At 39.7% G+C, this 21,302-nt stretch overlaps 1 protein-coding gene across 3 annotated transcripts in view; it reads right to left on the bottom strand.

The window, feature by feature from the left end:
- LOC136882351 (RNA-binding protein squid) overlaps window positions 1-14,711 on the bottom strand; it is a 102,065-nt gene extending 87,354 nt beyond the window's left edge. For all 3 annotated transcript variants that reach the window (XR_011018790.1, XM_067154953.2, XM_067154955.2), the window contains exon 1: window positions 14,519-14,711. Coding sequence is in view for 2 of the 3 variants with exons in the window: in XM_067154953.2 (XP_067011054.1) it covers window positions 14,519-14,574 (56 nt within the window). In the remaining variant the exon portion in view is untranslated. The remainder of the gene's footprint in view (window positions 1-14,518) is intronic.
- Window positions 14,712-21,302: the final 6,591 nt, after the last annotated feature.

Genomic DNA, 21,302 nt, shown 5'->3' with positions numbered 1-21,302 from the left:
TCGATCATGCAATCGAGGGAACCGATTAGTCCAAAATCTTGATATAAAAATGTATTGGGCCGAAGACCCTGATTTTCATACTCGGATACTTCTTTATGCAATGTTCCGAATACGCTTCCTTGATATTCTTTCATTTCTTCACTTCGGTGACAGCAGAGGTACCAACTATTACGGATTTCACCTCAGGATTACGGCATTACGGTCAAAGGGGAAATTATTACGGAAAAGCTGACATTCACACGAAAATCATTTTCTACGGAGAAAAGAAAAGGAAAAATGTTAAATCCTTCAGCATTTCTGCTAAATTCTCCTCGTTTCAGTGCTTGTGAGACAACGATACTTATTCTGTCGTCACTTCCTTTTGCTACCCATACGCTCTCTGCTATAAATCCTTAAGTAATGTATTTCTATATTAAGTGTACCGGACAGTTGATAGAAAGAATTGAGACCTACATTAAGGACATCTACACTGGAATCGCTTATGGTTCAAGAGACTAAAATGTGATCAGAAGGTGAAGGATGCTTGAAGAAAACCTACCTTGAAAAGCAGCTGCTGGGTGCGAAACGAGTTGCAAGGGATGTTTTATCTCTGAATTAAGAGGTAGTATGCAAATGTTGTGTAATATGATATACTTTAAAACAGATTACTGTCGGGAAGGGCAAAGGTGGTGTCATTATTGAAAAGGGAAGAGCATCCTTTGGACTTGTCTCGAAAATTCTCTGGGGTGCGGAGGGTGATTACTGATAATCCACTTCAACAGTTGGCACCTCTGTGACAGTAATCATTATGCCGAAAATACAGATAGGCTGTATAAAATTAGACGTATTTTGAAACCTGTGACACCAGATATCACACCCTAAATATTTACTAGAGGTAAGCACAAAGTATCATTTTTCTAACATTTATAGTTTAGGAGAAATTGTAAATTGTATTAAGTGTTGCACGTCAAGAGGGCCGGGCATGAAAATGGCTGGTCCAGGCATTCAAGTGTCCGGCTCAGAAGTAGGAACTGAATGTGTTAATGTTGTAGGTATCATCAGCCATAATTTGACCTTAAAATAAAATCAGGCACCTGATTGACTTATGAACTAATGCTAAAATAAGACTATATTATGAAGAACCTTGAAAGGTCTTGAGTAAGAGATTAACATGTGGTAAAAAAAAAAACCCACTACATTGGTGGCTTTAAAAGGCTTGTAACTATGAGTAAAGTGAATAATGCAACAGTTGATTATGAACTAGTGATTAAAGTAAATATGTAGTAATGTTGATTAGCAAGTGGTTTAAAATGGAGAAACATTCCGAATTATCAAATCAAATGTATTTTTAAAACATGATGATAAACATTAACAATTTAAAATATAGTTGAATGATAGCCATATGACCGAAGAATGAACATTTGTTCACATAAAACAAAATGTCATTAGCATATGGTATAATATATTTCACTTTAATTATTGTGTGTTAGCTAGTTGCTTTACGTCGCACCGACACAGATAGGTCTTATGGCGACGATGGGACAGGAAAGGGCTAGGAGTGGGAAGGAAACGGCCGTGGCCTTAATTAAGGTACAGCCCCAGCAATTGCCTGGTGTGAAAATGGGAAACCACGGAAAACCATTTTCAGGGCTGCCGACAGTGGGGTTCAAACCTACTATCTCCCGAATACTGGATACTGGCCGCACTTAAGCGACTACAGCTATCGAGCTCGGTCACCATGAAAGCAAGAAAGATCCAGTAGCTGGGACACATCATGCGGAACAATAGCAGATGCAATCTCCTTCAGAACATCCTGCAATTCCAGGTAAAAGAAGCGTTGGCCGAAGAAGAATATCCTGGCTTAAGAACATCAGAACGTGGACCTCTAAAACATCTACAGAGCTTTTTCGAGCCGCAAGTGACGGAACGAGCACAGCCAAGATGGTTGCTGTGTAGGCTTGGTGGTGACCTAATGAGGATAAAATGAATGGCGAAGAAGTCATAAACACCCAGTCCCCAGGCCAAGGGAATTAACAGTACGAGGGTGTCGATTATGAAAATTGAACCGGGAGCATAGGAAAGCCCACAAAGCCCGACTTTAATTTCCTAAACCTTAGGCTACCATCTCCAGCGATCAGGTGTTAAGTATTGGCAGTGACAAGAGGTCAGGGTAGTAGCTTGTGAAGCAGCCTTGAAAACACGACGGGCTTCTACGTTGGTCATTGGCTGTAGCTCAAAACGCTGGAGGCTTGACGGTCACTAAACTTATCGAGCTATCGAGCTCGGTTTATGTGTTAGCTGGTAGCTCCTAGTTGATATTTAAAACTGATATTGGACTCCTTTGGACCATCTCATTTGATGTGATATTTTGGCGTTAATACAAATTACAGGTTTTGTTGACAAGCTGGTCGAAAGGGGCGATGCTAAAGTTGTGTGTGGCTAAGCATGTTGATTAATGATTCAAAGGTGAAGTCTGTGAATTAGAACCAGAAGCGTGGTGTTAACATCAGAAAAAAGGAGGCTTACACTACTATTAAAATTTACATGGAGAACGTGCGCACTTACCTCTTGGCTTTCAGTGAGATTAACTTGTATTATGACCTATGGGCTGTTGGCAACTATGGAGCTCTTACTGCGCGTTATAGTTGTAGGATCCCGTTGGAGGGGGTTACACTTATTAAGGCGTGGCTATGGGCTTGCTTGCTGTGCTTGAAGGGGAGCTGCCAGCGGTGCGGGGGGAAAAGAGGAGTGTATTACTGCGCATGTTATAGCGGTGAAATCCCGTTGGAGGGAGTTGTGTTCACGGAGGTGTGGCTATGGGCCTATGGTTGTGTTTGAAGGGGAGCTGCTAGCGGTAGGGAAAAAAGAAGGAAGTGTATTTAGTATAGGAATGGTGGAAGTGCTTGCTGATTTAAGGTCGAAAATTACAAAAAATTTACTAGTGAGGGGAACTGATTTTTGTAAAAGTATTGCGATTTGTTCGTATAGAGAACTTTTTTTTTATCAATGACATCGTTGAAGTTCCTATCTTTATTGAACTGCTGGTCAAGAAATATGAATATGTTTTCATACTCGGTCATAAGTTTACCTTTCTCGATTCTCTGTAAGATGTATAAATCCTGTTCTATGGTAGTGAATTTATGCTCTGTGTCCCTCATGTGGTTGGCCATTGCAGAGAATTTATTGTGGTTCTGAGCATTGTAATGTTCAGCATATCTGGTTGAAAAACTGCAGCCAGTCTGGCCAACATACTAAGAATTACATGTAAAGCATTTTAATCAGAATATACCTGATCCAGAATAATGGTTATCTGTAGCGCTAATTGAGTTAGCCTGTGATTAAAACATAAATTACAATTGGTGTTTTTTGTTGTATATGCTATTTTTACATCGTGTTTCTTTACGGAATTGGTAATTGGATGAATGCTATGGTTGGTGAGCATGAATTTAGCGTATTTAGGTTTATTGGGTTTTAATGGGGATAAATTTGTAGCTAGTTTCAATTTTGGTTTGTTGGCGATTTTATTAATCATGTCCGCATTAAATCCGTTGAATTTGTTTATTTCTTTTATGAATTGCCTTTTTTTAAGATAATTAGATGACATAGGGGTTTTTAATGCCCTATATACTGTGCCGTTCCTTTGTTCAGTTTGTGAATACACGGAGTTAAAATACACACAATTACCATGAACAAAATTAATCAGTACGCACTAGAAGTCAATAATGTTAGAAAAAATCAAGTTTTGCGATACAAATCGCAATCATAGTGGCCGTGAACAAGACAAATGTAACATTCAAATTGTCAAAAGACAACATTAATAACAAGAGAATCGATCTGCAAACTCTCAAGCAATTCAGCACGCACTACTTCAAGAAAAGAAGCGGCATCGAGAAGAAGAAAGTCCAGATATTAATAGTATAAACACGTATAACTTTCTTTTAAGACCCAGCGAATTTCGTAAATACGAAGTACGGCATTGAACTTTGCAGAGAAGAAAGAAGAAGGCACTGAATAAACCTAGTTCGCAAGACAAAAGGGATTTCATTAGCAGACAAATCTTAAAGAAAGCATTCATATAGCAGAGTATATGGACAAAAGCTACATAAAACCAAAATCGACATATTTTAGTCTGTTCAACAGCACTACTAATATAAGAAGGCTTTGCATTTGGAAATATACATGCACTAATTTATTCTTCTTTGAATTTATATTCTTGTAATGCTCAAGAGAACATCATGACGGACCTGTAAACTGCAAGATGGGGTTGACTACCGGAGAAACCCAGCTGACATTCACCGGCAGACAAGTTGACTGCTGAGAAGCAGATTCCAGATGACCGATCCGTGTACACCATAGAGGCAGTTGATGTATGAGACCAACCATCCCAAATCCCGACAAGCAAAATGCAGAATGAGATTAAGTTTTACAGTATGTGATAATCATTTTTGTAGCTTTTTCAGGCAATGTAGATTGCGTATTCTTGGATTAGAATGTGATGCGTCATAATATCTTCTAGATATGTTCAATATATGATACTTTCTTGCGAGTAATCTTACAGTGTGACATATTTATAAAGGTTGTTAGGTGGTCTTCATAAAAGTTAAAGCTATATCAAAGTAGGGAAGTGACTGTATGAAATAATAGTGAATTTTCAATAACAACAGTCCGTTAATATAAATCATGCCATAACCAAGAGGAGATATTTTGAGAATAGGATGTTGTAGGTAATGTTACGTATGCCAGAGTTTTATTTATATGGAGGTATATTGTTTATTGCCATAATTGAAGCAATTGAGGTTAAAAACAGATATAAAATCATATATGAAAGACGTATCTGATATTGACAGAATACATATTGATCCGCAGGTTGAATTTGTTGAAAGATGGGATGAATTGTGCATTAATATGAGTTAAATAAGATTAATATCTAAATGTGTTTCGTCGGATATATCAGGTGAAATAAGTGAATAGGAATATGCGATATTATACGGTGATACGAAGGAAAGGTTGAATAAACAATGATAAACTTGGGATTTTCATCTATAGTATTCCCTATACTTGATATTAACTGAATTTCAGGAAGTTATATGTTGGAATAGTTATTCAATTCAGCTACCCCAATAATTTATGACACGATTATTCATTTTCCACGCAGCATTGATATTAATGCAATACTGTTACATAATAATTAGTTAAATTTAAATAAACTGTAGCCATTGAAAGCTACATAGGGAGAAACTGTTCTTATCCTGCATATGTCTAACTTAAGAAAACTTGAAGAAAATGCAAAGATTTTCGTTATCGTGATAAAGAAAATAAATTATAATTATAATGAAAGACATTATCATTTAAAAACCATATAATTAATTTAAATGATTCCTACCCATGCAAATTAGTAAATATTTGTTAATTTATTCATTATTTATTTTCATGCCAAGGCGAAGTTAAATTAAATATCCTGCTCAATGATGATTATTTAAAGTTATACGATTTACAAAAGCAATTACATTTTGAATAAGCATCGTTACATTTGGATATTGGTGAAGATGTCCATCAAATGCATTTTGAACTGACACGTGAGTAATCGTATTTCTCTTATATTTGGATCCACGTTGAAAATATATATACAATTTTTTTTTTAAATATTTAACAATTACCCTGAGATACCTACCGTATGGTGTAATCATTAATTTTTTATGGTCGTTGGGGTGAATGTGGGCTTTCTGTATATTTCAAAGTCGAATTTGTGTAAGACTCGCGTGATTTTAATATCTAAGAAATTTAAAGAATTACTGCTCTTACCAATTCCCTACAGAAACATGATGTAAAAATAGCATATACAACAACAACAAAACCCACTAATCATAATTTATTTTTTAATCATAACTCAATTAACGCTACAGATAACCATTATTCTTGATCAGGTATATAGAGATTTAAATTCTTTACATGTAATTCTTCACATGTTGGCCAGACCGGCTGAAGTTTTTCAATGATATGCTTGCTGAACATTACAATGCTCAGAAACACAATAAATTTTCTGCAATGGCCAATCACATGATGGACACAGGCAGTTACTTTTTCTATCTTCTTTGCGTGTATATATTCATATTTCTGTCTAAAAAATTAGTGTTATTTGTAGTTCTTGGTATTTTAAGTTAATCAATGTCATTGTATGGAATAATAACAATATGTGTGTGGTTAAGTAGGGGCTGCCTGGCTGAGGCGGTAAAGGCGTGCTCGGTTCACCCGGAAAGACGTGGGTTCGAATCCCCATCAGGAAGTCGTAAAATTTAAGAAACAAGATTTCCTCTTCCGGAGGTGCATATGGCCCCGCGGTTCACTCAGCCTACACCAAAAATGAGTACCAGGTTAATTCCTGGGGACAAAGGCGGCCGGGCGTAGAGCTAACCACTCTACCCCATCACGTGCCGAGGTTAACAATGGTGGAAGCCTTGACCTTCCAATCCTCCAAGGGCCTTCATGGCCTGTACGGAGGTGTCTTTGTCTTTTTGTGTGGTTAAGTGTAAGAAAGGGCCAAGAGCCCTAACTTCGCCACAGAAAATAAAGGCTTTATCTATCTATCTATCTATCATAAATTCACTACTATAGAACAGGATCAATAAATGTTTTATTGCGCACAAATGTGCATGGAAAAAATTCTTATGAGCAGTCATCTGTGCAGAATTTTGTTAAGGATTCTATTCTCAGTTTACACTTAAGTACGTGATAGCGTTCACAAAGTTCGCCGCATCTTTTGCACCTACAGTCCGGACTTGGCTCATGAAAGCTCGCTTTAATACACAGGCGTTGGTGAAACCCATGGACTGAGAGTCTGGTCACAACGTGTCTCAACTCATAGCCTTCCTGAGTCCAGTTGCGGTTGTGTCATGTCCAGGGACACGAACCTTCATCAAGTAGCAGCACATAAGTAATACATAGTGATTATTTTGGTAACTCAATCCATTGGCCTTGCTGTCGGAGCAGCCATGTGTTGGGGGTGATATAGAATGACAGTTAAAAACAGAGTTGTGTGAGGTCAAGAGGTCTCACGAGGAAGTCGATACGGACAAATCTAAAAAGTCACGTCCTGTCGTCTGGAGATGGCAAGAAAATGGGGGTAGTTTGAAGGATACCATACTTAAAATTAATGGGCGACCCAATTAAGTGAAACGGGACGCAGTGTCATGTTTATGATTATGATGACAAGTATTAGAAATGGGGCAGTTATTTTATGAGCATAGGTTTAAGGGCGAGAAGTCAAGTTCATGTTAATAAATATTGCCACGTGCATAGTGTGGGATTTGAGATACATGGGGGAGGTGGTAGCACCAATAGTAAGCCAGTAAGGCTTTATCTGAGAGGAGGGGAGACCCTCATATCATATTGCTAGTCCCTTTAAATACGTATGTAATTGAAGGAACAAGCGTCTTATTGCATTAGTCTTCGCTTTGGGAGCCTTGCCTTCCGCTCACGTTAGAGAGTTGTGATCAATTCTCCAAGCAGTCTCGCTACTTAGAATATTTCATAGTAGATCAGGTTGAACGGCGTTGCTAACACTTGGTGTTCACCATTCATACTTTGATTCTCGACTTAAGTCCTAGTTCTTCTGGGTTTTATCGTAGTTGGCAACTTAAAGCTTGAGGAATCTCTGTGAGACTCCACGATACTCTGTTTTTAACATCGCTTAGCATTTCAGTGGTACTCTAATGCTTTAGAGTCCACTTGCATTTACTTGGAGTAGCCGTTCTGAGGAAGGCTAGTTCCAGTACGTCACAATACGTGACCGACTTCAACTGTACGTGTATATTCTCTGTACATCATCTGTCAATACACGCACATATATAGGAAATCATATGAGTTTCAACTCTTAACAACCAACTTACCTAACGCCTATAAATTACCATCTTATATCCCTTTCGTTTTTAGTACTGTTGTTAGCCATCAGGTGATTCCACTCACCGCTCGGCGTCTCACCTGTTGGCCGGGATACGACAGTTGATCATCGCATCACACTGGTAAAAGTCCCGCCATATGATGTCTCTCTTTTGTTGAAGCTCTTGTAGGAGTTCCTTATACGCTGGGGTGGCCGGGAGCAGTAGTTTCAAACGCAGCTCTTCCACAAAGAATAATTCGCTCGACAGTTGGTATACGAGGCATGAAGGAGTGTACTTTGACAGGCAAAGTACTTTCTTTAAATAGAATGCTTTCACCTTCTCTATACTATATAGTTGCCTCTTTCCAAGATATATCCATATATCTTCTAATCCATAGGTGGCTACAGGACTAACCTTAAGATGAAATAACTCTATGGCACATGAAAGTGAGAGATGGCTCAAAGATCTGATGTCGTTAAGGATTTTATGGCAGCATTTAGTCGGTCTTTTACATGTAAAGAGAACACGTTCCCCGGTGTTTGAAAAGTGACTCCTAGGTACTTAAAATTTGTGACTGACTTTAGCTGTTGGTCATTGATTAAGAATGTTCCCCATTTTCCTCCTTTTCTGAAGGTCAGAGAGACAGTTTTATTTTCATTTAACCTCAGCTAGTTCTCTTCTGCCCATTTCGTAACTTTATTAAAAGTAGTCTGCAAATCTAACTGAGAAGTTGACGTCAGAACCATGTCATCTGCATACATGAGAATATTGACATTTTCTGAATCTATTCTTTGTACGATGTCAGCTGTGGCGGCAATGAAAAGCAATGGGCTTAGTGGGTCACCTTGAAGGACGCCAATGGTTTGAAGTATCGGATGGTGATGCCATCACTAATCTCTACCCAGTTATCTGTAAGGAGATTCTTGATGGAAGTAGATAACAACTAGGCCCGATGATGTTTCGCAACTTCTCTAATACGATAACTCTATTGATCGTATCAAAAGCCTTATACTCCGCACGGCCTTACTTCTAAATTGAAGTTTCGCAAAACAAATGAGCATCGCCTTCCCTCTGTTGCCAGCGTGCTACGCCTGCGAGAACAGCTGATGCAATATGACCGCGGTAAACAGCCCTTTTAAATTGTAATACAGTACTCAGAAAAACGAATGAATATGGATTGAAAACAAATTCACAAGAACTACACTTTCTAACAATATCTGGCACTAAAAGAGAATATATTATTAACAATAAAAGAGAATGAGGAAATAACACATCACTAACGGCTAATGGCTGGCACAGAAAGGAGGTTATGGCCTACAAAGGGAACACACTACTGATCTCAGACTCACTGGAACTCTCCAACAATATGAAAAACACACTAAATATTGAAGGAAAATGCAAAAGATCGCGAACCGTACCGAATACCATACACGCTGAGCGAGATAGGTTAACCACGTGGCGAATGTAAATATTAGAGTTGGCAACAAAGTTTCGAGATTGTGCTCTGCCTATACAAATCGATATGAATGGCAGCTTGGGATTGGTTGGATTTCTATGCTTCAGCGCATAACCACCAGACAGAGCCAAAATCTGCTAAAACGTCAATTTAGAAGTATAGCCGTACGGAGTATAGAATAATCAATAAAGATTGCATGAAGTTTTCCCTTTGGAATTGCGAGAGCTTCATTAATATACTGTTGTAGACAATCAATTGCTTGAATGGTTGATCTTCTTCTGAAGCCAAACTGGTAATCTGGGAGCTTGTCTATTAATATTGTGAGGCGCTTACATACCGAGTCAAGTGTCTTTAAGAGAGTGCATTCCAGAGCAATTCCTCTGTACGAATTAGGGTCTCCTGTATCACCTTTGCCCTTGTACATCATTTTTATTGTGGACTTAGCCCAGCTGTCTGGTACCCTACCCTGTTGTAAACATTCATTCAATAACTGGCAGATGGATTCTTTCAACACTGGGAATATCCCTTTCAAATGTTCATTATAAATGTTATCTGGACCACATGCTTTCCCATTTTTTAGGCTTTTAACAGTTTCTTCTATTTCTTTAAGCGTAAATCTCTCTGAGTCATTCAGGATAACTGTTGGGTCGACATGAAAATTGATTGGCCGCGTGTCCCTCTCCTGAAGAATTACACGAAGGTGCGCTTCCCAGACATCCATTGGTATATTACGAGAACAGGATTTATAACATCTTAAAAAGAATCGTGAAAGGTAAACTCACGACTAGAGTATGAAAACATATTCATATTTCTTGACCAGAAGTTCAATAAAGATAAGAACTTAAACGATGCCATTGATAAAAAAGATCATATGAACAGATCGCAATACTTTTACAATAATCACTAGTAAATTTTTCAAAATTTTCAATCTTTAATCGGTAGGCACTCCCACCATTCCTATACTTAATACACATCCCTATTTTTCTCTAACTGCTAGCAGCTCCCCTTCAAACACAACCAATAGGCCCACTGCAGCATCTCCGCAAGCACAACTCCCTCCAACGAGACCTCACCACTATAACACGCACAGTAATACACTCTTCTCTTCCCCCCCAGCACTAACAGCTCCCATTCAAGCACAAGTAAGCCCATAGCTACGCCTTTGCGAGTGCAACCCCCTCCAAGGGGATCCTACAACTATAACACATGCACTAAGAACTCCATAGTTGCCAACTGCCCACAGATTATAATACAACTTAATCTCGCTGAAAGCCAAAAGGTAAGTGCGCATGTTCTCCACGTATTTAAATGGTAGTGTAAGCCCCCCTTTTCTAACGTTAACACCACGTTTCTCGTTCTAATTCACAGACTCCACCTTTGAATCAACAATCAACATGCTTAGCCACACACAACTTTAGCATCGCCCCTTTCAACCAGCATGTCAACAAAACCTGTAATTTGTATTAAGGCCAAAATATCACATCAAATGAGCTGGTCCAAAGGAGTCCAACATCAGTTTTAAATATCAACTAGGAGCTACCAGCTAACACATCATCATTAAAGTGAAATATAGTCTTCCATATGCTAATGACATTTATCTTATGTAAACAAATGTTCATTCTACAGTCATATGACTATCATTCAACGATATTTTAAATTGTTAATGTTTATCATCACGTTTTAAAAATACGACTAGTGATTTGATAAATCGGAATGCTTCTCAGTTTTAAACCACTTGCTAAACAACATTATTACATATTCACTTTAATCACTAGTTCATAATTAACCGTTGCATTATTCACTTTACTCATAGTACAAGCCTTTTAAAGCCACCAATGTAACGTGTTGTTTTTTTTACCACATGTTAATTTCTTACTCAAGACCTTTCAAGGTTCTTTATCATATAGTCTTATTTTAGCATTAGTTCATAAGTCAATCAGGTGCCTGAATTTATTTTAAGGTCAAATTATGGCTGATGATGCCTACAACACAAAGGCAAAACATGTACCACATTTTAAATAACATGTCAATGAATAATTCAACAAGGACAAGATCGGGTAAGGGGAGATAACAAGGAAGAGATAGGAGATAATAAAGTGTACTTGACGGGTGTTAAAAAGGGAAGGGCAGAGTACTGAGTAGAACTGTTCATCAGGAATACTATTGCACACCACATAGTTTCTGTTAGGCACGTAAACGAGCGAACGATGTGGGTAGATTTGGCAGTTGGACGAATTAGGACGAGAATTGTCTCAGTGTATTCACCATGTGAGGGTGCAGATGAGGATGAAATTGACAAGTTTCATGAAGCATAGAGTGACATCATAGTCAGGGTCAACAGCAAGGATAGGACAGTTCTAATGGGCGATTTCAATGCGAGAGTTGGAAATAGAACTGAAGGATACGAAAGGGCGACTGGTAAATGTGGGGAAGATATGGAAGCTAATGGGAATTGGAAGAGTTTGCTGGACCTTTATGCTAGTATGGGTTTGGCAGTTACAAATACATTCTTCAAGCATAAGGCTATTCACCGCTACACATGGGAGGCTAGGGGTACGAGATGTATAATAGGCTAGGGTCTATATCTTAACCGACTTCGAATTCAAGAAATCTGTTAGGAATGTACGGGTTTTTCGGGGATTTTTCGATGAAGCAGACCCCTATCTGATCTGTAGTGAACTAAGTATCTCTAGGCCTAGGATAGAGATAGTGAAATCTGTCTGTAAACGAATAAGGGTAGAAAATCTCCAGGGCAAGGAAATTAGGCAGAAGTACGTGGATATAATTAGTAGGAAGTTCCGAACAGTGGACAGTAAGCAGGTTCAGGATATAGAAAGAGAATGGGCGGCCTACAGGGTTGCTGTAGTGGAAAAAGCAAATGAATGCCTAGGAACAACTGTGTGTAAAGATGAGAAAAAGCGAACATCTTGGTGGAATGAAGAGAGAGCAGCTTGTAAACGTAAAAAGAATAATAATAATAATGTTATTTGTTTTACGTCCCACTAACTACTCCTTTACGGTTTTGGGAGACGCCGAGGCGCCGGAATTTAGTCCCACATGAGTTCTTTTACGTGCCAGTAAATCTATCGACCGTAAAAAGAAGGCTTATCAGAAATGGCTCCAAACAAGGGCTGATGCAGACAGGGAATTGTACATAGATGAAAGAAACAGAGTAAAACAAATAGTTGCTGCATCCAAAATAAAGTCTTGGGAAGATTTTGGTAATAACCTGGAAAGGCTTCAAAGCTCATGGGCATCGAGCTATGGACCAACCAAAACAGAACTGGCAAATAGTTCATAAACCTACACATGTGGAAGACCAACTTAGATCCAGCTTACACCTTAAACCGTATTAAGTGGTGGTCCATAAAGGAATTATTAACCCAGCATTACTCGCTAGGTCTTTATGTGCCCCATTACTTGCTGGTGAGCGCAGCGCTCACCTTTACGTTTGAAGGCTATAATATGTCCATATAAAGATGGAGGTACTTTTAATATGTCAATTTGAGATAGTTTTTTATTTAGGAACACGGCCGAGTGGAGTGGCTATGGAGGCAAGCTCTACATTCGGGGGACACGTGAGTTCGATCCCCACCTTTAGATGTCCTGAGAATGGTTTTCTGTTTACGCTTCCAGGCAGATACCAGGGCAGTTTCTATTCATAGACTACAGCCGATTCCTTCCAACTATTTAGCCAAATTCATTCACCATCATTTATTTCATTTTTATTAGCTCTGCAACTGAGGTTGGCGTCAGGAAGGGCATCCGGCCGTAAAACAATCTATGTATACTGAAATTAAAGTTTCTCTCCTTCCTCAGAACTTGCAGACACTCTGAAGCAGAGTTATGATCACTTCCGTAAACCTCATCTGTTTCATTACCATCAGTCTCGACGTTCAAAACCTTTCCTCCTACGTTTCACACAACCACAAAAGTATCTGATCACTGTATACCACAATAACTTGTAAATATTGTCTAACAACAGCCACAGTATAAACGTTTCACATTAAACACAAGCATAAAACAAACCCTGACTTATTACAACAAGCGAAATATAAGTAGCACAGTTCCTCGCTACTGAGCGCACCGCTCACCAAACATACACTGCCGTGCCTAATAATGAATTGCGGGTGTTTATTTTCAAAGATAATGAAAATGACTGACACATCCCCTTCATAAAAATCTGTTACAAAGGTACAGGGACTTTCAAAGGTGGAGGTTTTGTAACATTCCCACAAGAAGCAATATACAACGAAGGTGAGCGCCGCGCTCACCATGCGAGTAACCGCGGGTTAAGTGACTGTCCGAGATCTAGTGGATGGACCCTGCACAAACAGAACAAGTTTATACACTATCACCCACCCAAGATTGACATATACAGTTTGCCTGTAAAATCTGTACTCTTCCACTATAGTATCATGATAGAGATACAAAATAACATTGCATTGATTTTCCTTTGTTGTAAATAAGTTGCATTTCTTAAAACTGATGTATTAGAGGTTGCCTATGGTTGTATTGTAATGTAGGCTACGAATTCATGTATTAAATGTTTCAGTCACTATCTTACACAGTGTTATTGCTCAGTTCAAGTTTTAGTGCCACACCATTAAGTAGAACACTCCTTTATTTCGTGAAAACCACCCAAACAATTGCTTACTATTTAAGCTAATACGCCTACGAGATTATATCTAATATTTAAACAATTCGGATCCTCATTCGCAAAGAAAAAAATATAAATACGGCCAGAATAACAATTTATTAAGTAGGAAAAGTCAATAGCCTTTGATCACAATATCCCCATTACTTTTTCACTCACTAAAATAATATTAAATCTAATATACCTGAGAATACTCTTACGTTAATGAACCTAATACATTCCGTTTCGTTCCATAAGCCATAGGATTCCTGCATAAGATGCTGTGTTTTTACTAAGTACATAACGGCATCCAAATAATCCCGCGATAAGAAGTAAACATCTAACGATCCACGAATGCGGCAGAACAAATATGTAATGATATGCACATCAAGAAAGAATAGTACATAACGAAATTAATATCTAATTTTATAAATGAGATAAAATTCAAAAAATTACGAAGATATCCGCAGTATGAAGAGAAAAGCTCTAATTGTGACAGTTTCGCCCAAACAACCAAGCTTGCTACATTCAATACACAAGCAAAGACGATTGCCTCGTAAATAGACTTACCTTTCTTCTTTATTTTCACCTTGCACCTCACCGTTTCCAACTTTGTTTTCTGCCATGGTAATCTAAAAACAACAATAAATATTTTAAAACAATGCCGACTGACAATGTTCGAGTCTAACTGGAACGAAGTGAATGCAAATATCGTATTTCCTAATCAAAACATTTATTTCAAGGCTTCGGAGGAAGAGTACCAAAGCTCCGAACTAGTCAAAGAATTTACATATGATCGCGATCATGTACAGTACATATTACTCGAATATCAAGAAAGAAATTGAACCTTAGAAACCAGAAATGCAGATTTTTTTTTTTCAGATGTGTAAAATAGCGTATTCGAGTGGAATAACTGAAAGGCATGCGTTTGTCAAAAAACGGATTTTGCAGATATTGAACAAATTTACGTGAATCCTAACTACGTGAAAGCACTCTTGGAGTGGGTGATATGAGATTGGAGTTCTGTGATGACCAATCACGGCATCTTTGACGGCATCTCATCTCGAAATGGAAGCTCACGGGATGCGCTATCATTAGGGTCGCTATTAATAAAGTTTATTTCAGTATTAATAAAAGTTAAGCGAATGCTTAATTAAAAAACAAGGAAGAAATATTACTTGCAAACATATTATTTTTATTTCATTACTACTTTTTAGATGGTGTTCCAGTTCAAGAATAATTATTCTAACCTGCTGTGAAATATTAACATAGTTCATTCCTTTCCCTCCATTTCTCCTTTCCTGAAGAGATTGTCACGAACCCGCTGCCGGTGGAGTTGGTAATATACTGCCATAACATCCCTTACCTGTTGTAAGAAGCGACTAAAATGGCCGCAAGAACTCTCGACTTCGAAGCGTGGAGGTAACCACGGAGCCCTAGCAGTCTGGCATTGTTACGCCAGTCTCCTCGCTGTAATCTTTCCTATTCGGCCTCCCTTGGTCAATTCTTGTTCTCTTCTGACCCCAACCAAAACCGAAACGAGCCTGGGTGGCTCCAGCAACCCCAAAAATAAATGAGATAAGCTCAATAAATTTGGTGTTAAGAGGGGATGATTACCCAGTGGTATTTCCTCTTAAGACAATTAATCAATTATCTGCATTGAGGAGCGTCATTCAGGTGGCAGTTTCTTCCTCTTGAATTCCAACTTTATTTTCATATTATTATGAAACCACCACCACGATATTCAGTAATGTATTCCAAAGACACTCCGTGCCCTTATAGGTAGATGGAGGAATGTCTTAAAGTCAACGGCGTGATCATAACAAAGGGATTTTTTTAAATTCAAAGACAAATTATTTCAGCCTTTATTATTATTATTATTATTATTATTATTATTATTATTATTATTATTATTATTATTATTATTATTATTATTATTATTATAACGATTGGCAGTGAAATACATTTCTGAAGATGAATTATTTCAGCCTTTATTATTATTATTGTCTAAAGCCTTGCCTGAATAGTCAGTGTACTTGCTATCGTTTCAGAGGGCCTCGGGTTCGATTTTCGGCACGGCCGAGGATTGTACCTGTAGGCCTAAGTGGTTAATTTCTCTTGTTCGGGGACTCAGGGTTTGTGTTAATATAGCATCAGGAAGGACATCCTGCTGTAAAACCTAGGTTGAATCCACTTCCTATGCTGACCCCAATTATTTGAAGAAGAAAAAAAATAGGCCAGGAATTATTATTACCCTGATGATTATAATTGCATGTAATACATTTCATATTAAATTTTGTATTGACACTAACTAAATCAATCAATCAAGCACTACTGATCTGCATTTAGGACAGTCGCCCAGGTGGCAGATTCCCTATCTGTTGTTTTCCTAGCCTTTTCTTAAATGACTGCAAAGAAATTGGAAATTTATTGAACATCTCCCTTGGTAAGTTATTCCAATCCCTAACTCCCCTTCCTATAAATGAATATTTGCCCCAATTTGTCCTCTTGAATTCCAACTTTATCTTCATATTGTGATCTTTCCTACTTTTAAAGACACCATCCAAACTTATTCGTCTACTGATGTCCTCCCACGCCATCTCTCCACTGACAGCTCGGAACATACCACTTATTTTGCAGGTTATAAACTTCATTTTCCTTGTCCGTATTGAAGATCTACTTGTGATACAATTCCTTTAGTTTTGCCAATTGCCACCTTTTCAATACAATAAAAATATATTACAAACTTACATATATATTATGATATTTTTATGGTACATGTTTCGCTCCTTTATCGTGAGCATCATCAGCCAAACTATCATTAATCTAAGATTGTATAAGATCATAAAACAATTCTTTTGGTTCAAGATTACTCCTATAAAACTAATTGATAATCTTATAACATTTTAAAAGTCACACAACAATAAAACTATGCCTTAAGCTAACACTTTTTTGTTTAAAATCTTCTTCAGTCTAACATTTTATTGCCGAAACTCATCTAGTGAACATCTTTTAAAATTGTTTAAAAATAAGAATAAAATAAAAAACTTTTGAGATCTGGCTAGTTGTGTTGATTCCTGTTGCAACGAGACAATTATCAACTGCAGAAAATATTCAATACTGTTATGAAGTTTTAATGACAATTATACAAGTTAAGTAACAAGAATCAACGCTCTGAAACTTTAGCTTCACGCAGTCTGTTTCACAAATTTTTAAAATTATGTCAATACTGAAAATCCCAGGATCCAGAAAACTTAATCCCAAAAACTACGGGATTGAAAAGCGGTCGGTATCCCGTGATCGAATCCTCTACTCGTATCCCTGGGCTAGTAGGAGAATCCAGGTATTAAGTGAGAGAAAGAAAACAGGGAAACAAATATCACTGCCCCTTTCCACATAAAAAGCCAGACATCGGTCTAACAGTGACTTGAGAAGCATTCTGATCACATATGGAACACGGAGATGAGCTTACAAATGGAAAATTGAAATATATCCTCGAGCATAGTAGTAACCTAATTTATAAATTTCAGAGGAAAGTGAACAACCCTATTAACAATTACATCTCTGTCTGCTGTCTGTCTCACGACCTCAAAGAGGTGGTTGTTGTTGTTGCAGTTGCTCACAATCCTGCAACATTTATTACTCTATAGCAGAGAGGTCCAGGTGTGCATCACGTCAGCATGCCCGGTCAACGTGTGCAACTACTGAGCAGTAGGGTGAGTGGAGAGACAAAGCTGTGCAGCAGCCATTCCATTACTACGCAGAAGTTATTACATGTCACTGCAGGGGTGCCAGGTTATGACAATTAGTGTGGGGGTGCTCTAACTCACACTCCAACCGAGCAAGTGGTTGCGTGGTTTGGGTAACGTAGCTATCAGCTTGCATTCAGGAGATAGTGGGTTCGAACCCCACTGTCGGCAGTCCTGAAGATAGCTTTCCTAGTTTCTCTCTTTACACAAGGCAAATGCTGGGGCTGTACTTCCTTCCCACTCCTAATCCGCCACTATCCAATCGTTGCCATAAAACATATCTGTGTCGGTGCGACGTAAAGCACTGGCCGAATAGAAATCTCCTTGCACTACAACATTATTTAATTAATTAAATAATTAACAGCCAACTGAGGACTCCGCCATTCAGCACTTACACCCACCACGCTGTTCCTTCTCCTGACAAGTCCGTATCATACTTCCAGGTTCCCCCCGCACCCTGCACACTTGCTACCTCGAGGAACCAAATGAGGGCTCTGCAGGACAGACCATCCATGCGCCTGCACTCTTCTGCCCCTCGCAAGTCCATATTGTAATTGCAGACTCCTCCCACACCCCGTACACTTGCTAACTCTAGGAACGAACTGAGGGCTCTGCCGGACAGACCATACATGCGCCTGCACTGTTCCTTCCCCTGACAAGTCCATATTGTACTTCCAGGCTCCTCCCGCACCCCGCACACTAGCTAACTCTAGGGACCGACTGAGGGTTCTGCTGTTCAGTGCTTACACCCGCCTGCACTGTTCCTTCCCCTGACAAGTCCATATTGCCCTTCCAGGCTCCTTCCACACCACAGACACTTGCTAACTCTAGGGACCTACTGAGGGTTCTCCTGCCACAGTCCGAGTGCCTTAAGACTAAAGAGAAAACATCGTCCTTGCTGGACAGCAGCCACGGTCTGAAAGCTTTTGCCATTTCCTTGGAAATAGGAAAGCAAAATGTTTACAGACAAAATAATAAAGATAACATTGTATAACTGAATAACACATGACATAAGTTCAACTTCGGTACACTTCTCCATCTCTTTATATAATCAATTACAGAGTGAAATACACTGACTGACAGAGCAAATGCAACACCAAGAAGGAGTGGTTCGAAAGGGATGAAAGTTGGGGAAAAAACAGAGACGGCACGGACGAATAATTGATGTTTATTTCAAACCGATATGCAGGTTACACAATGCGCACGGCATCGACTCAGTAAGATGTAGGACCACCGCGAGCGGCGATGCACGCAGAAACACGTCGAGGTACAGAGTCAATAAGAGTGCGGATGGTGTCCTGAGGGATGGTTCTCCATTCTCTGTCAACCATTTGCCACAGTTGGTCGTCCGTACGAGGCTGGGGCAGAGTTTGCAAACGGCGTCCAATGAGATCCCACACGTGTTCGATTGGTGAGAGATCCGGAGAGTACGCTGGCCACGGAAGCATCTGTACACCTCGTAGAGCCTGTTGGGAGATGCGAGCAGTGTGTGGGCGGGCATTATCCTGCTGAAACAGAGCATTGGGCAGCCCCTGAAGGTACGGGAGTGCCACCGGCCGCAGCACATGCTGCACGTAGCGGTGGGTATTTAACGTGCCTTGAATACGCACTAGAGGTGACGTGGAATCATACGCAATAGCGCCCCAAACCATGATGCCGCGTTGTCTAGCGGTAGGGCGCTCCACAGTTACTGCCGGATTTGACCTTTCTCCACGCCGACGCCACACTCGTCTGCGGTGACTATCACTGACAGAACAGAAGCGTGACTCATCGGAGAACACGACGTTCCTCCATTCCCTCATCCAAGTCGCTCTAGCCCGGCACCATGCCAGGCGTGCACGTCTATGCTGTGGAGTCAATGGTAGTCTTCTGAGCGGACGCCGGGAGTGCAGGCCTCCTTCAACCAATCGACGGGAAATTGTTCTGGTCGATATTGGAACAGCCAGGGTGTCTTGCACATGCTGAAGAATGGCGGTTGACGTGGCGTGCGGGGCTGCCACCGCTTGGCGGCAGATGCGCCGATCCTCGCGTGCTGACGTCACTCGGGCTGCGCCTGGACCCCTCGCACATGCCACATGTCCGTGCGCCAACCATCTTCGCCACAGGCGCTGCACCGTGGACACATCCCTATGGGTATCGGCTGCGATTTGACGAAGCGACCAACCTGCCCTTCTCAGCCCGATCACCATACCCCTCGTAAAGTCGTCTGTCTGCTGGAAATGCCTCCGTTGATGGCGGCCTGGCATTCTTAGCTATACACGTGTCCTGTGGCACACGACAACACGTTCTACAATGACTGTCGGCTGAGAAATCACGGTACGAAGTGGGTCATTCACCAACGCCGTGTCCCATTTATCGTTTGCTACGTGCGCAGCACAGCGGCGCATTTCACATCATGAGCATACCTCAGTGACGTCAGTCTACCCTGCAATTGGCATAAAGTTCTGATCACTCCTTCTTGGTGTTGCATTTGCTCTGTCAGTCAGTGTAAAATTATTTTTAAAAGGCGGTGGGGCGCCGCCCAAAAGCCCTTCTTACACGAACCACCACTGAATCACAGTCCAAAAAGTGGGAATTTCAGAAAATGTTGAAATTTACTCCTCATGAAAATACAGTTTTAGGTGTTTTTGAATGAACAAACCTTGATGGAAAACATCAACTATTGTTGCAACACGGGCTTTTTCAACAATAAAGAATGAGAAAAAAGTTAAATCCACATATACCAGTAATTGACATAAAATCCACATAAAAATAATTGTGTGTTTATATCATAGAAAAAATAGGAGATTTTACATTTTCAATACACTGTGTATGTGAATTAAAAGGATGAAAGCTAAGGAAATAAAAAATTGTGCCTCTAAAATCTTAAATGATGGTCTAGTTTTCTCATAGAATGACACCAAACTGAGTTTAAAAGAAAGCACAACTCCTGAAATTTGGCATTTATTATTAGTATAATAATATGAGAGAGAGCATATGGCTTGACAAAAAACATCTACAATAAGAAGTGCTTATCTTGGAATTCCAAATTAAAACATTACAACACCGTTGTCAAAACAGAATGCCTGTATGCGAGTGAATGCCTGTCCATGAACTACAAGCTGGAGAAGCTAGACGTCCTGGAAAGAAGAATCCTCAGAAAAATTATGGGAGCTGTCCAACTGAAAGCGGATGGAAACTTCGAAGTAACAAAGAAGTTTACCAGAAGGTGGAAAGAATCTCAGAGACCATGAAGGAGGCGGGACAGGTTTTTCTCTGGGTACTCCGGTTTTGCCTGTCATCTTTCAATCCAGCAACACTGTCCGCTATTATTTCATTTCATCTATCAGTTATTAATCTGTACAGAATGAACGCAAACAGACTTACCAAAGAGATATTTGATTACTTCTGGAGAAAAAAGACCACTACAGCATGGATTAAGGAAACGAAGAAGGATATGGAAAGGTTAAGCATCTTGCAAGACCAGCTGTTAGAAAGGAATACGTTTAGGAACACACTGAAGAATTTGGGAGGTGTTCAAGCCGCAGGAAGAACTAGGAAGACTGGAAGAGCCTGGACAGATGAACAACGGAAGCAGGCCAGCGAACGCATGAAGGAGTGTTGGA

This window comes from Anabrus simplex, chromosome 10 (assembly GCF_040414725.1).
Source record: "Anabrus simplex isolate iqAnaSimp1 chromosome 10, ASM4041472v1, whole genome shotgun sequence".
NCBI classification, from domain to species: Eukaryota; Metazoa; Arthropoda; class Insecta; order Orthoptera; family Tettigoniidae; genus Anabrus; species Anabrus simplex.
The sequence above is the reverse complement of the archived record's forward strand: the minus strand, read 5'-3'. Positions and strand labels throughout refer to the sequence as shown.